The sequence below is a fragment of the Chelon labrosus genome (assembly GCF_963514085.1).
Source record: "Chelon labrosus genome assembly, chromosome: 6".
NCBI lineage: Eukaryota > Metazoa > Chordata > Actinopteri > Mugiliformes > Mugilidae > Chelon > Chelon labrosus.
The window spans coordinates 7274484-7291070 of NC_140342.1; the positions used below are offsets into that span (position 1 = coordinate 7274484).

At 41.8% G+C, this 16587-nt stretch overlaps 1 protein-coding gene across 1 annotated transcript in view; it reads left to right on the plus strand.

Annotated features, from left to right (window-relative positions):
* Positions 1-16587, plus strand: part of LOC311488973 (metabotropic glycine receptor-like) — a gene marked incomplete at its 5' end in the record, with an annotated part of 67036 nt that overhangs the window by 41012 nt on the left and 9437 nt on the right. The window contains 3 exons of the mRNA XM_084545849.1: positions 3120-3229; positions 4079-4317; positions 12202-12340. Coding sequence (XP_084401975.1) covers positions 3120-3229; positions 4079-4317; positions 12202-12340 — 488 coding nt within the window. The remainder of the gene's footprint in view (positions 1-3119; positions 3230-4078; positions 4318-12201; positions 12341-16587) is intronic.

Sequence of the window (16587 nt, forward strand, 5' to 3'; positions counted from 1 at the left end):
CTTCTGCTAAATAATCAGCTCCTGAGGAGCAGCATTAGGAAGGAGCGGCTATAATTTCTTTTTCTGGGTATAAAATGGACTTGGTGCCACGCTGTCTCATGACCAGCATACCAATAACAGACTTTGGCACTGCATGGTAGTGATGATGAGTGGGCATAGAAGAAAACTGGTGCTGGTGCTGGTGCTGTGCTCCGTGCTTTGACTCTGTTTGTCGCAGGAGGTGAGAGAAACGTCCGTATGCCAGAAATGAAACGTGATTGGACAGGCTGAAGGCTGAAATCATGCATGTTGTGACACTTCAACTGCACATTGGACCACAGTTTGACAAGGTTAGGGTTATCTTGCCATTTTTAGGACTGCATTAGAGTGAGCAACAAACATGACAAATTCCTCATGATAAGTAGGGAGAAATAAACCGTAGATTAGTTCACCACTCATGTTCCTGTGATATATACTATGAGTCATCTCGAGGCGCCGTTCTCCTTGTAATTTCCTGAATAGCTGCATAAGATGTCCCCAGATATGTATTTGTGTCACTTCATCAGTCTGTCTTTGTACCAAGGTCTCTATCCAGCATTTCTGTAGGTAACGTACAGTGCACACTGTGATGCTTATTCCCTATTATACGTTAGTCTCCCTCCATTTTCAACACAACTCAAAGCCAGACTGTTACAGCCTCAGGGTTAACTGGTTGCTTAGTGGAATCGGACACAGATGTTCTGCTTCTTTTCTCAGGAAGAGAGACTACAGGTGCTGTTGTTACTTAAGTTTAATTAGTCTGGGCAGCCGCTGTCTCTTGAATGTCAAGGCATCGTAAGAGCAGGGATAAATCACAATCTTTCTGCAGTCGGGTTGGCTCCTAGGCTTGTGGTAAATATAAAGAAAGGTTGGCAATTGCATTTAAATTTTTATTATAGAAGGATTTTACCCAGAATGCTCTTTTTTTTAACTTAGTTTTTATTTCAGTTTCATTCAAAATTATACATACAGAGTTATATTCAACATATCTGCTGCTTTTTCAAGTTTTTCAGTACAATGTAGTGCTTATAGTGGCATGATTACAATTATGACACAACAAAGGGGGCGGAGACTATGGAATGCTCTCTAAAGGATAGGACACAAAACCATATTTTGGTCATTCTTGTGAATGTGATATACAACGATCAGCCGCAACATTAAAACCACCAACAGGAGAAGTACATTGACAATCTTGTGACAATGCAATGTTCTGCTGGGGAACTTTTGGACCTGGCATTAATGTGGATCCCCTCAACCCACAGGACCCAAAGGTCCCCACTAACAACATTCTGTTGACACCACAGGACACCCTCAGAAGACCCATGTCCATTCTCTGATGAGTCACAAATGTTTTGGAGGCGCAAGGGAGATCTCAAAAATGTATGTGCTACTTATGACAACATTTCACATAAATATCTAATAGGGGTCCACCATCTTCCCAAGTAGAAAAGGGCATCTCTTGTTTTTATGATGCTGAGCTTCAGAAGATTATCGTTGAATCGTGTGATAAAGCTCTCAAACATCCTCTCTACTCCTCTGTAAAAGTCATCTGTACATAAAAACATCATGTTTCTCACTGAAAGTGATTTACTGGGTGTGAGAAAACACACTCGATACCTTTTATGCATTCCTTAGGTCCACACTACATATTCATAGTATATGAGTATATATTATTTGAGTCTAGACAGGCATGGATGGAGGCTGCGGCTTGACTGGATGGCAGAGGCAAACAACCCCAAGGGGGTGATTCTGTCTGTTTTATTACATCGCTACTCCCAGACCTGTTCCCTCTGATGCACTATATTATGGCTTGGCAAAGTCCTGTGCAGATGAATAGGGATTTCATTCAACCGCAGAGCACATAAAGAAAGAGAGACCAGGCAGAGGGCTAACATGTACGGAGAGAAAGCATGTAAATGGTTGTAAAGCTTTCATAGGTTTGAAGTCAACTGGCAGTAACCAATTGATTTATTATGTGTTTGTAGGTATCGCGTTTAGATAAAAAAAAATCTTAATTTCACTTTTTTAGTGTACAAAATGAGAAAATGATTGCCTCTATATGATGAGCTTTTTACCCCCACATCAACCACAAAGCTGCTCAGCTAAACACTTTGACCGTCAAATTTATTTGGGCAAAGCATCACACAAACTGTTCTTTTGGGCAGACCATTAACTTTTTTGCCATTACAACAAAAGCTGTTGTGCGCTGATTTGCTTGTCATGCGAATGAAATAAGGCTTCACAGTTTGTGCTGAACAGGCCACAGTCTTCGGAAGCACTTTGTGTTTATTCCCACAGACCATATTAAAAAGCCAGTTTAGCCAAACTCAGGAAGAAGTCACGCTTAAACGGTGCGGACGGTAGGTATCCGCTAAGTGGGTGATATGCGGTTTCTTTCAGTGGTAATGAGGATCTGAGAATCAGAATGTGGGACTCCGGGTTGCTGGAGATTTTCTACGTGGCACCATATTGAGCTTCAAACTAACGAAATGCAACTGTAATAGAAGTGCAAATGGAAGCGCTGTGTCTGAGACTCGTCTTTTCAGTCTCCATCACAACCTCATCTGCAGCGGTAATAGGTGCGAATAAACTTCCCATCAGGCACAAAATGAAAGGCTGATGTTTTATGAGCCGCCGGCACACGCGCGGCTTTACTACAAGCTACACACAGAAGACACATAGCATGACATATTAGACCCCATGCCAGAGCATGTCTGCATACAGACAAATAAAATCAACATGCAAATAAACAACACGCTAACTCCCATATGGAAAACAAGATTGTTAAACAACACCGCTTACATGGGAATTGAGCCGTCAGACTGTCACTTCAATTGTGTTTTTGCAGTCGACATATGAGCAACGTACAGCTGAGGAGGCGTGAGCTATCTCCGAGGCCAAATCTGCCTCCAGCTTCACACCACAGGCTGGAGATTTACCTCATTTTCATTTTTTTATGTATTTCTGGCGAATGTGAGAGGGATGTCATGTGGGTGATTCTGCGGTTGCATGGAAATTTAAAAAAAAAAACACAACCCAATCAGTGTGATTGCTGTGTGTGTGTCGGTGTAAACACTTAACGCTGCTGTGCCTCCTCGTAGGTGATGATCTTGTACTTCAACCCCAGCGTGTTTCGATGCATCCTCCTGAGGTGGGTTCGCCTGCTGGGGTTTGCCGTCATGTATGGCACCGTCGTCCTCAAGCTGTACAGGTAAACTAAAAGCATGACAACAAAAGAGAGTGCTGTCACCGTCTCCTTGCCTCCTCTCCTCTCCCCTCCTTGTGCTAACCTGCCCATGTGTTCGCCTTTCTCAGTTTCAGTAATTCAGCTCTCTCTCGGTCGCGAGACCCTGCCAATAAGCGCATTTGAATTTCACATCAGGTCCCGTATTTCAGCGTCTGACTGCTGAAGTATCTCTTCACACGGCTCCCCGCTCTTCATCTGCGAGCAAGTGTTGCCGAGATGATGGAGGAAAGGAGGTCAAAGGCCGGCCGGAGTGTTCCCTTCGCAAAATTACCAATTTGATTTTTTTCCGGAGCTTGCCGGGTGGGAAGTGTGCCCTGGAGGCAAGCTCTTAAGCCCAGTCCCAGTGAATATATCAGAGATAGATTTGTCTGGTCAAGAGAAACCATATGAGCACAGTGAATTGGGAGGAAGGATGGACTCATTTTCTCTATGTCTAGACAGTGATATCTATACAATTACATGATATCTCTATCCCTGTATACCATAGCTCTACTTCCCTCCCTTTCCAGATACAATACACTGAGTATATCCTGTGAAATATACTACCTCTGCATGCATTCTGTCTAACATGCATAACCCAGCAAATTAATAAAACTGACAGCTGGAATGAAACAACAGTGCTACTTCTCTCTGCTCCTTTTAATTCAAGTGGGCATGTTAATAAGAGCAACAGCCGCGGGCGGGAGTTGTCACAGGCGTGGAGAGCAGCACTTACTCCCCTCCGCTCCTCACCATGATTCCATCTAGCAGTTTCTAGTATTGAAGATACTTCCTGCTGTCTTCCCCTCCCCCACGCCCCACCCCCCCTCCCAGGGTGTTAAAGGTGTTCCTGTCCCGCACGGCCCAGAGGATGCCTTACATGACTAGCTGGCGTGTCCTGCGGCTGTTGGCGGTGATCCTGCTGGTGGTGCTGTGGTTCCTGGTGGCGTGGACCTCAGCCGTGTGCCAGAACCCTGAGCTGAGTCACGCTCTCATCGCTGCAGGCCTCACCCCAGAGGGAATGCAGTTCAGCATGTGTCTGTTGGATCGATGGGATTACATGATGGCAGTTGGTGAGTGTTTGCATGTGTGTGTGTATATTTGTGTATTTCAGTACTTACTGTCCATGTATCCCATGTGTAGTGATGCCTTTAGAAGAAACCTGAACAAAATACTTACAGGCATGCATCTTTACATGCAGGAAAGAGACAAGTTAAACCGCTAAAAGCAGATATTCTTTTACTCTTTAAGGTAAGGACACACCAAACTAAACTTGGGCCTTACACTCTTGGCATTTTCTCAGTCAGCCTCATGGTTTTCCAACAGTCTTGAAGAAGTTCTCAGAGGTGCTTTACCAGCCGCTTTGCCATCTCATCGCTAACCATCCCAACTGGGTTAATGTCAGGTGATTGTGGAGGTCAGGTCATCTGACACAGCCCTCCATCGCCCTCCTTCTAAATCAAATAGCCCTTGTGTAGACTGGAGGTGTGTGTGGGGTCAAACATTTTGAAAAACAGATGATGGTCCCACTAAGTGAGCTCTAAAACCTTTTGTCTTCTCCTCCTCCTTGACAGTGGCGTGGGCCTACAGTCTACAACCCCTCAGCCCCTTCTCTTCTTTCGAGTGCTCTCCTAAAAGAGAAATCCACACCGGTGAAAGTCCATGTTTGCTCTCACTGTGGATAGCATCAGTTTTAGACTGTTGTCTTTCTTTTCTCAGATACTTCCCATCCTACTCCGTCTCTGTCAATACGGTTGCTCCGCTCTTTAGTTCTGGCTAACCAACCATTGCTAGTTCACATTTAACGCCTCGCTACCAGCGAAGCAGTGTTCCCAGAGAAATCTGATTTAAAATTGGTACATTGTGAAATACAGAGAGATTTAGATGACCCTGGTTATCTCAACCAGCTTTTCTTTGGGGTCTTGCACTCCAGCTTTAAACACATGTGCTCAGTCATGTGCCACATATTCACTTAAGTCTCGTTTTCTAAAACAGACCACATAAAAGTTTAACCGTGCCGTACCACTGACGGCTTAAACTTGAGCATCCTGGCAGAATCCATTTGTGAAAACGAGTAGAGATCATCAGCAGTATGTTGGCTCAAGTGTGAGTTGTTTAAAGTACTGAGACTCCTAAGCCTTTGTGGTTAATAGGCAAACAGCCACAGTGCAGAAAAGTCACTTTCTCTCGACCTCAACAGATTCAGTTTCCAAAAGCTTAACTGCACTGTTTCTGACTCACCTATTGTGGACATCACTGTACTTTATAGATGGTACTGACAGCAACTGGATTGCACACAAGTAGAGAGGACTCTTCAATTCCATCTTGAAATTTCCAGGGAGTTGAAAGCACAATACATTGTTGTATTGTGACAAATGCTGTCAGACAGACATAAACAGGTACAGACCAGGATCTTGATGTAGTAGCAAATGTGATAAATGCCCCTGCTTTGATGTGTTTTATATTGGAGGTAAATTGTGCTGCCTTTTTAAGCAAGACATAAAATGTTCCAAAACACCCTGCCTGCTTGCCAGAAGACATTATCATCCAGTAATACATCTGCTCGTTCAGCGGCCCGCCTGCAACGCGCCGTTATGAAAACCTCTGCTCCGAGGCTAAATTGATGCGTTTGTGAATTCTGATTACATAGTAGCGTCCATTGTTTTATTCACCTTTCTCCATAAAAGCAGTTTAATGAATGGTATGGCATGTTAACAGCGGGATGCTCTGATAAACAAGATGAAGTACCACCCCATTAAATGAACGAGAGCCACCACTAGCAATGAAGCAGCACACGCCAAGAATGCAGGAGGTATCCCCATTCATTTTTGTAGCCATATATCACATGCATGGATCTGGAGAGTTTCCACAAGGAGAGCAACTCTAGACTAAAAATGTATGGATCACGGAATAAAATGGTATAATGTCGAGGTGCTGCTTGCTAAACTGTTAAATGTCGTTTGGTTGCTGTTGCTGCTCAACTCAACTCTGATTTCAAGCTTAATAATGAGCAGTTTTTCTGCTAATTGGTCATTGGGGTGGAATCAGCAATTGCTCGTTTTATTTCACGGGAAAACACAACAAATGGTGCATCCTGTTTACCAAACGTTCCATCTGCTCTCCGTTATTATAACAACCGGCTCTGCATGTGTGAACGGGCAGAGGCAAGCAGCTCTGTGGTCAATGAGTGGCTTCAGGGGCGTAATAAATCTACGTGATGGCTCGGATGCGCTTCTGTTAGGATGCACAATAAAGTGAAGCTGTTGCCCTCTGCAAGGCAAAAGGCATAACAATTGCAACTTTAAATCTTGCAAGACAAGAAAAAGACCCTCCACTCTCTAGCAAAACACCCTGACTATTATCAAGACCAGGATATACACCTTTGTCACAATTTCAAAGTGCCGAAGCAGTTTTCACACCAAGGCTGTTGGCACATACGCTGCATATTATTTATATAAAAATATAACACAACGTCCTCACTCCAGTCTTGTCATGTTAATATACCAACTCTAAAACTTTCTGAGATGATTCAATCGTTTTTCTTTTATACGTCTGTGAATAACTTCTTTGACCACTCAGAGCCACTGTAGATGCAAGCACTGTCACTGGTATTTGTTAAACTGTGCATTCCTAACAAGTGGCATCCTCCCGTGTTCAGAAACGGAGAAAACCCTTAAGTGTCAAAAAGTGCAGTTCATCAGGCTCCGGAAGTGAATCAATCTCCATAGACCTCCATGTTAAAACGCCCAATTTTACAGCAGAAATAAACATGTTTATACCCCAGTACAAAGAGGTCTGTATTGGGGAACTTTATGACAACTGTACAGCATTTAAATGATTTCAATGATTTACAGTAGTTTTGCACAATTAAGGGCTGGCATACGGTGGCCAGGAGGTGCGAATCAACATTACTAAATGCGAAACACTTTTACAAAGCTTGAGACAAATTAACATTTTAGAAAACATTTTTACATATCATAAAACAAAATGACATTGCCATAACACATTTACAAGTCACAAAATAAATTTACGCTTCACGAAACAAATTAACAAGACGCAAAACACTTTTACAAACGCCAAAACAAATTTACAAGTGGTGACAAGTGGCGAAACACGTTTACAATTCCTGAAACAAATTTCCGAATATTAACCATCAACGGGAAAGCGAATGTACCAACTCCGGGGTTGAACAGGAAGTGATAATGGTACGACCAATAAGAGTTGTTGTTGTCGTTGATGGAGTTTGTGGTGACACAAGATGGACAGCGATTGAGTAATGTTTTGCCTGTTTTGTGGCAAACACAATGATGATGATGGACTTTTGAAAAATACATTCCATAATTACAGTCTCCAAGTGTAACCTTCCTAAGAGACACTGTTGCAGTTCCTGTTCCTCAGGTATCCCTGATGGCCCAGGCGGCCCTGTACGTGAGTAACAGTCGCCTCTTAATGACAGATTCTTGAAGCAGGAGCCGCTGATGTGCACCTCACTGAAGCCTGACAGCAAAGGAGACCAATCCAGTTTGGAAAGAGGGCGAGGATGGATCTCCCAAAGAAGCTTATTCTGCTTCTGAAAACAGATAGACAGGCAGCCTGAGAGAGTGGAAGTGGCAGTGAAAAACAAGAAATGAGCCTGTGAAGTACGAAGCTTGTAGGGATGTGGGCAATGGTGCAGAGAGATTTCCACTAACAGAGGAGGGGGTACTGAAAGGAGGAATGCCTGAGGACACTATGGAGACAGGACAGAGGAATAGGGTCCTCAGAGACAGTGTGTGAAACAGTGAAATCCTTCAACAAACACATCCCTCTAAACGGAATAGGAATCCCTCCGTTTGTGTTTTTGCAGCAGTGTGCGTTTGTGTGTTCAGAGGAGATTGGAGACGAGGGATCCCTGTTGTTTGCTCTGACGCTGGTGTGCTGAGGCTACACCGAAGGACAGGAAGCACCCCGCAAAGCTGCTTTTAGGAGGATTCTAACATTGATGCATGTCATGCTCTTGAAAATTAGTCTAATTGCTTTTCTGTGTTTTTGCTTGTTCTGTCATAATGTCGACAAGGAAACACGCGTCCGTCAAAAAATGATTGAATCATCCAATTTTATTCAAAAACGCAAAGCAAAACATTAGTGATAATGTCAACAATGACCAATTAATGTGATTCCCCTATTAATCTGCATTAGTTGGAATTGTTATCCGTTCAAATTTACACGCAGCTCTCCATGCACCCCGATTCAGAGGCTAAGTACCATGTAATTAGTCATAATTTATGGGCATATTCATGAATATTAATGGTCTGTAATCACTGTAGACTTTATGAACTCATACTTAATCTTCTGTTTATTTCCTTGTATTGATCGTGCCGGAGGAAAGCCACTGACTTTGTGGCGTTCTTTTGCAGTTTTCACATGCAATGCATAAAAACTAATTGTGTTTTTATTTGAAAACCTATTGTATTTTCTGGATTTATGATGTTTTTGTTCAACTCTGCAGAGCGACAGTATACACACAGATCGCTTCAAGACATCATTTCATACCGCCAAAACGCAGCAGTCCACGAAGGAATGCTCTACTTTCACGTTCCAAAATAATTACTATTGATTGTTGTGGCTGGTGTCCTTAAAAATACCATTTGAGTGACGCTTTGGAGGATAATGAATTATCTGTATCCTGCACTGAATATATTCTGAAATACATTGATAACTGAGGAGACAGACAGCTTTTTAAATACATCTTCCCTGTAAATTGCTGACGGAATGTGTGACCTTGGTGAGATTAGATTAGATAGCGGGAACGTTTCAACACGCTGTCGAGGGAGCATCTGCCTCACAGGAGGGAAACACTGCAAACATGGGGATGTCTTGTAAAATTAGAAACTTCAGAATTTGTCATCAACACTGTCAGTGTCAAGTCTCAGAAAGTGCTGAGGATCAGCCTCCTAATGCCTGCTGCTGCTTGCTTTTGTACAGTATTTAGTGAAAGTCAGTGATGCTGTGTATCAGTGCTTTTAAACCGGAACACAAAGGAGCAGTTCATCATTTTGAGAAGAATAAGAATAAGATGAACCAAAACCATAGATGTAGAACACCAGGTAGGATCTATGCTCTTGTGTCAGATCTCAGCAGGGTTAAATGAATGTGCAGCATGTCTGTGAAGGTTCTCAGTCATCCAGGGTATATTCAATAAAGCGTTTAAAAACTGGACTTGTAGAGTTTTTTGAGAAGGCGTTTCACCACTCACCCTGAATAAGCTGCTCGGATGAGTGGTGAAACATCTTCTTAAAAAACTCTACAAGTCCAGTTGCCTTTTTTCATCACTTTTTTTTTATATGAATGTGCAGCGTTTAAGAGAAAAAGATCCTGGGAATGTCGTTTAGCTGGAATTACCCTCCATCGAATCAATGTGTTGCAATAACAGCACTTGATATGTTACAATATAAATGTAATTCAACAAATCGTTTTAAAGTAAAAGTTGACCTACAGTTTTAAATTTATTGGACAATAGCGTAGCCTAGCTAGTTGGTAAACAATGTAAGCAGTATGATTTATTATATACTGTATATGTATATGTATATGTATATACGACTGTTGGAGATCGATGTTTTTACCCCACAGAATGAGAGCAGCTTTCTGAAGAAGCATAAAGTTCCCCAAAATGATGACCATGAAAAAGTAGAATTCAGAGCTCTGATAGTTTTTAATACAAAAAACAAAAGGTTCAGAAGCAATATAACCTGGCAGCAGTGATACTGGATGTTAACAACCTTACAGATTCCCAACTCCACAAAAAAACAAAAACGAAGAGATGGAATGTCTTAACATATGGGGCGTGTTCGACTTCATGCAGATCTGTGCAGATCTGACTTGACGTGATGCATGCTGGGTTGAACAAGTTCATTTTAACCAATCATATTCGAGGTCTATGAGCATGAACAACACGCCTACGATCTTAATTCCCTTTGGATTAAACCGTCTTTGGTTGAAATAAAAACAACCTAACCAAGAAACTACAAATGTAAACAAATGGGTTTTTAAATTAAACCCTTTTAAATACAATAACTTCAAAAGAAATACTTTAATCTTAAATTAATGTTACTAGGCTTAACAGAAAAGAAAATACAAAACAAACACAATCCCCCTCTCTCCCCCTCTAAATACTAGATGGTGCGGTCCAGATTGGAAGCACCTGGTGGATATGTGGCGTTCAAGTTTGTGCTTCTTGAGCACCAGCTCCAAACAGGAAAACCTCCAAAAGAAAGAATGATTACAACTCAGACCAAACAAACACCAATGAAACAAATATTCATTCATTCATCTTTTGTAACCGCTTGTCCTGTGAAGGGAAAGGGGGTGCTGGAGAAACAAATATTTGGAGGAAAATATATTAACTTAAGTAAATGTATAGATCAAATAAACAGGATCCATATTTAGTTAAGAAACTCAAAGAAATATTCTAAATAGTGTTAATAAAACTGAACAAAGCTCACAGACAGAAACAGACCTATATGTATATATTACAGGTTGTGGTCACCTATATTCTGAATGTATGGGCTTGTGGCGTATCCTGATGCCACTGCGGGTTCTTCAGCAGACAGTCAGAGAGCAATGACGATTTTAGTTCTTTATTTTTCAGTTCACAACAACACATTTACACATTCTTCGGTGTCCTCGCAGGCATACTCTCGCGCTGCCGACAGCCAAGTGTGTCTTCCCCTGTGTCGTGTCTGGTCTCTCCTCCAGGTCCAACACGCTACTGTGTTAAAAGGAGAGAGTGATCAGCTCAACAGGATGCAGGTGTGCTAATCACTCTCACCTGGCGCTGCTCTCCGGAGCCCTCTCCACACCTCTCTCCTGAAGCTGAAGCACCATGCCCCCTCCACAGGGCTATTTTAGAAATCCAGCAGATAAATATAAATCATGACACAGCAGTTTTGTCCAAACCATTAATATTTAGAAAACTGCCTCTGTATTGAGGTGAGTAAAATGGCGGCGACAACATATCATATCATGCAAAGGCTGTGTACCATGTCTTTTGATCTCCCACTGTTTTTCTAAGTCCAAAACACTGGAAGAGAAGTCAGTTTTGCAAAAACAACCACAAATTCACAAGAAGTGGTTAAAAAAACAAACTGCAATGACTGCAGTCCAGTTAAGCCTGGCGGGATTCATTTTGCTAAACCTAATTTACCCATTGTTTTCATTATTGGAAGTAAAAAAAAAAAAAGGGTTTATAATAAAAAAGTCCATTTGTAGGAAGGAATGGTGATAAACTAGTCGATATAGAAGCTAACTAGTTAAACCCAGGCTGCTTATAGTAGAGTAGCCTACATAGATTCAGCTAGAAGCCCTTGTACTTCAAATCTTTCTTTCTCTGTCTGCCTCTGTAAAGGAGATGGCCTCTTTCTTTGAATTCAGTACAGTTCTGGTGTATATTTATCTTAGCTTAGGATAAACGGGGAAAACAACTTCCCTGGAAACAATCTTTGTAATCCATGAAAATGATGACTCGTTTGGATTTTAGGGGAAGTTTCCTTATCACATTCTAGGTGTGGTGCCTGTACACAGACCTGCGGCATACTATTATCTCTGCTAACATATTTTTTATCTTCTTGGCAAATGGAATAACCATTCACACTCACCGAAAATGTTATTATTTTTTTTATGGATGTCACAAATGAGATATAACTTTTTAATTAGTGAGCCAGTGGGCAGGCTGTTTCCCCCTGGTTCCCATCCTTTTGCTAGGCTAAGCTAATATCCCCCTGCTCTCAAAATCCTGGAAGGTTCGTGATGAGAATATAAAATTATAGCTACACAGGAGGCATTTTCCTTCTACTATATTGTCCTAATTTCTGGGTGGAAAAAGAAGACAGGCATCAATGGCAGAATAAAGAAATCACTGTCCGTATTGGCTTTATATCAGGTGAAGTCTTACAACCCTGCTTGTGTCTTTTGTGGCTCAGCTGAGTTCCTGTTCCTGCTATGGGGCGTGTACCTGTGCTACGCCGTCCGCACCGTACCCTCGGCTTTCCACGAGCCACGTTACATGGCTGTGGCCATCTACAATGAGCTCCTCATATCAGCCATCTTCCACATCATCAGGTGAGTGAATTAAATAGGATTGAGATTAATGGGCATGGTAGGTGAGAGAAAGACCAGCGGCTCCAGCGGCAATGGCTTAATGATACAGTATCTTCTTACATGTACAGAGAGAAAGAGTAAAACGAGAAGATGTGGAGGAGACGAAATAATGGAGACATGAATGTAGAACAGAGAAATATAATGAAGTATCTTAGTGTGAGCTGATGAGGATCTCTGTCACAATAATTAGGAAATGGCATAGCAATGATAATGGCCTTAATGACTTACAGCCCTATCTGCAGTTGTTTAATCACAATCATAGAGACGTTTGCCTGTTAGAGGGGGCATTACAAGTGCAGAACATGTCAGATGAAAGTCTGAGAGATCACCCGCCCCGTTCATCAGGGAAATGAACAGTGTCAGCAGAGCGCAGGGTGAGGCGGTTGAAAGGAGGTGAATAAAAAATGTCTTCCCCAGGCTCAGACACAGCATAGATGTACTGTGCCAGCGCCTAAAATAAACTCTCAGTTCGCCGCCACTGGCTGTCTGTCTCTGCACGTCTGTCTGTCTTTCTGTGTCTCATGGTAGTAGAAAGTAACTCAGTTTGGTAACTTTCTATAATTTAAAATGTCCCTTTTAAATGTGGTAAGTGTTGTATATTTTTGGCAGAGTGACTTATTTACAGGGTTCTACACATGTACAGATGTCCTTAAAGCTGCACTGATTAAAGGGAAATTACTGTTTTTTACAACCTGGACCTTATTTCTGGCATAAAATATGATTGTTTAGCAAATCAGCGGCGCTCAGAGATGACATCATCCAGGTCAGAAGTTAGTAGGTCAATCTACAGACCCCGGATGATGATAACAGGTAACTCCGGACTCAACAAGGAATAGCACTAGCGTATCATAACAAAATATTGGTGAAATGAACGAGTTTCGTGGCAGATAATGTGTTATTTAGAGGCTGCTTTTCAGTGCCCCAGTCACTCCCACTATATGGACATACACGGCACTCCGCTGGATCTAAAAATCTTCCGAGCGACTCCAAATGACACCAAAGTTATATGGATGAGTAAACAATCGTATTTTATGCCAGAAATAAGGTCCAGGTTGTAAAAAACGGCAATTCCCCTTTAAATGAGTGTTTTGTTCTGGCTCTGGAGCCATTTTTTTAGTTTTTGTTTTGCAACTACATGAGTTTGACTCTCACTACTCTAATCAGTATAGTTTTGGTCTACGGAGGCAGCTGTCAAGACCAACTAACCCCAAAAACTAGACTGTACTGCTACCTGCACATTATCTACGGCAATGGCAGACAAACATTAGAGTTAAGCTAGTAAGCTAAACAAGCTAGTGAAGCATTTAGCTGCTAAACATCTACTTGACCGAAAATTAAACAGCTTAAATGAGAATGATCAGTGGAGTTGCATCCGTCAGGTGGAAAGAAACATGACTCCATCTTTGTGCGTTTCAGCTGGATGTGCATCTAGGTCAACTTTAAATTTTAATTTCTTGCACAAAACTTTCCGTTGCTGCTGCATGGAAATCAGCCTGTTTAATTGTTTGATGGATTGATTGAAACACAATTTCAGTAATTCTGAATACCATTACAGGCAGATTGTTTCAAAAAATAAAACCTTTTGTCTTTTAGCTTATCTTATCTTAAACCATGCTTAAAACCAAACCATTGTTTGACTACTGTACCTGTTTAGTCCTGATAATCGTTTTTGGACACAGATGCTTTGACGGCCTGAGCTGAAACAACAGCAATGCCTTAAGAGTAGAGGAAGTATTAATACCAAAATGTGAGGAAGCTAATAGCATTTTGTCAGTCGTACAGTGAGCCCAAAACTGGTAAGATGGTTTTCGTGGAGCGACTGCAGGTGCCTCGGGCAAAAAAATCCATTTGTCACACGCTCTCTGATAAAACTGCTCCTGATTGAATATTCTTTCATTTAGCCAGCGGTCTATTGTGCTCGGTGCGACAGGAAAGAAAAGATCACATCCTTTTAATCTGTTGAGAAGCTGAAAGGTCCACTGGGTGCACCTTCATCAGTGGTGTGATTATTAGAAATCTAAGCTGTTGTGGGGAATAAAACACTGTGAGCTTTGAATCTTTTGAAGGAGCGTGAACCGACAGACTGAGCGTGTTGCTGCTGCAGCCTAGAGATAAGGCCGTGCGTGTGCGATGGGATGTGAGCCTAAAACACGCTCGTACTATTCTTTTGCAAGCCAACTTGGTGAATCTTTAAACAATGCACATGCCCTCAAACAGGCTGAAGTATTTGGTGATTGAAACAGAGAAATCTCCTCACGCAGCACACACCACTCAACTTCATTCTCCTCCCTAAATAATTGCATTGATTTATCTGTCAGGGCGTCTAGCTTTGAATGCTTGTGGAAAATTGGTGCCAAATTTATGCTACTCGTTAGAGGCCTTTGTTGGGCTATTGTGTACTTTTCACAGTCTCCAGCAATAATTGAAACGATTACCCACACTTGTGCTCATGAATACAACACTGACTATGACTTAAAAGAGCCACAATAATAGCAATGATGACATGAAGCTTTTAAAATGATCCTCAAGTTGCCAAAATTGCTGCTACGTGCTCTGACAAAGGTTCCGCACATGTCTAGGGTGTCATGTACGGGACAGAGGTCCTTTAAGTACAATTACTTGATGTGGTGTTTTCCTAATGGCTACAGAAAACAATGCCTCTCCTCTACTCTGTAAACTTTTATCAACAAGGTGACAAATTGCCATACATCAACAAATAGTCTTTCACATTTTTGGACCTGGCATTCATGTACCACCCACCTAGACCAGACCAGGCACCCCCACCCCATAGCAATGACACTCCTTGATGGCAGCAGCCATCCCCAGCAGGATGCAGCCTGACACAGACACACACACAAAAACGGTTTAGGAACAACTCAAGAAACATGAAAAACAGCACAAGGTGTTGACCTGGCCTCCAAATTCACTAGATCCCAAACTGATCAAGTATCTGTGGGATGATCGTCACAACTGATTTTTTGGAGGCTTAAGAGAGACCTACACAATATTAGAAAGGTAGTCATATTGTTATGTCTGATCAGTGTATATCATAATACATGAAGTCCATGTATTAATCCAGGAGGAGCACATGCATTCATACAGATGTTAGTAGTCTCAGTGATTGGGAATCCCAACAGAACACCTGACATTCAGATTTTGTCCACATGTACTGTACAGATGGCATGCACACAAAGAAATACATCATATTATTATAATGAATCACCATTATGAGGGATCAGACAGGAGGTGCAGCGCTTTTGATGCCAATGTTAACCTAAAGGGAGTTTTCAATATTTTCAGCATCTGGTCTATTTTGTCAAACAAATCTAGCAGGAAAAGATATCAATAATCTACTATAAACATTAAAAATGACAGTATTTATGTGATATAAATGAGCTGATTATGATGAATGCTAAAATATGCACCCCATGCTGGCCTACGCTTTTGATGTTCTTGCCCTACTCCCTGCCGTTCTCCTGGAGTTTTAAACCAATCCCTCCTTATGATCACTTTAAGTGTCCCAGAAGTGGACATGCATGCAGCTGTTGTCCAGAGACACATAAAACACTTTACATTATAGTTTGATCTGGTTATTTTCAGCTCTGCTTTGAGCAGAGGAGCTGGTTTATCAGCACAGATAAAGGCAGCTCTGGTGTGAACAGGCAGGATACTGACAGAGTTGGCATTTCACAGCTCCTCCACTTCATGTCTGAACTGATGTTAGCATAAAACTGAAACCATATATACTGTCAGCATGCCCCTGTAAACAAGAAGCAAAATAAAAGCCAAACAACAAGCAGGGAACTGGGGTGGTTGAGCTAACATTGGTGAATTAAAAGCACAGGATTGTCAGACTTGAATGCCGCATATCTGTTTTATGCACAACGTGTTTCCTGCAGGAAGTCAAGCAGATTCTGATCAACACTCACATGTGTCTTCCCCAGTTGTGGCCGTACACAGGCTAACAGAAGCATGGTAACATGTTGATGTCAAGCAGGTATATTTTGGACATTTTAGCGTGCATGTCCACAAGTGAAAATTAGCAATAAACACAAAGTAAAATGCGTTCTGTTTAAACGTATTTGTGGCTAACGGCTTCAAACACATCTCGCATGCTTGGTGTGGTGAAGCCTTCAAAGTATATCATGCCTTCCAAGCAAGTTTAGAAGAAGAGCTCTTTCATAGTTGGTTCAAGTAAACAGCTACTT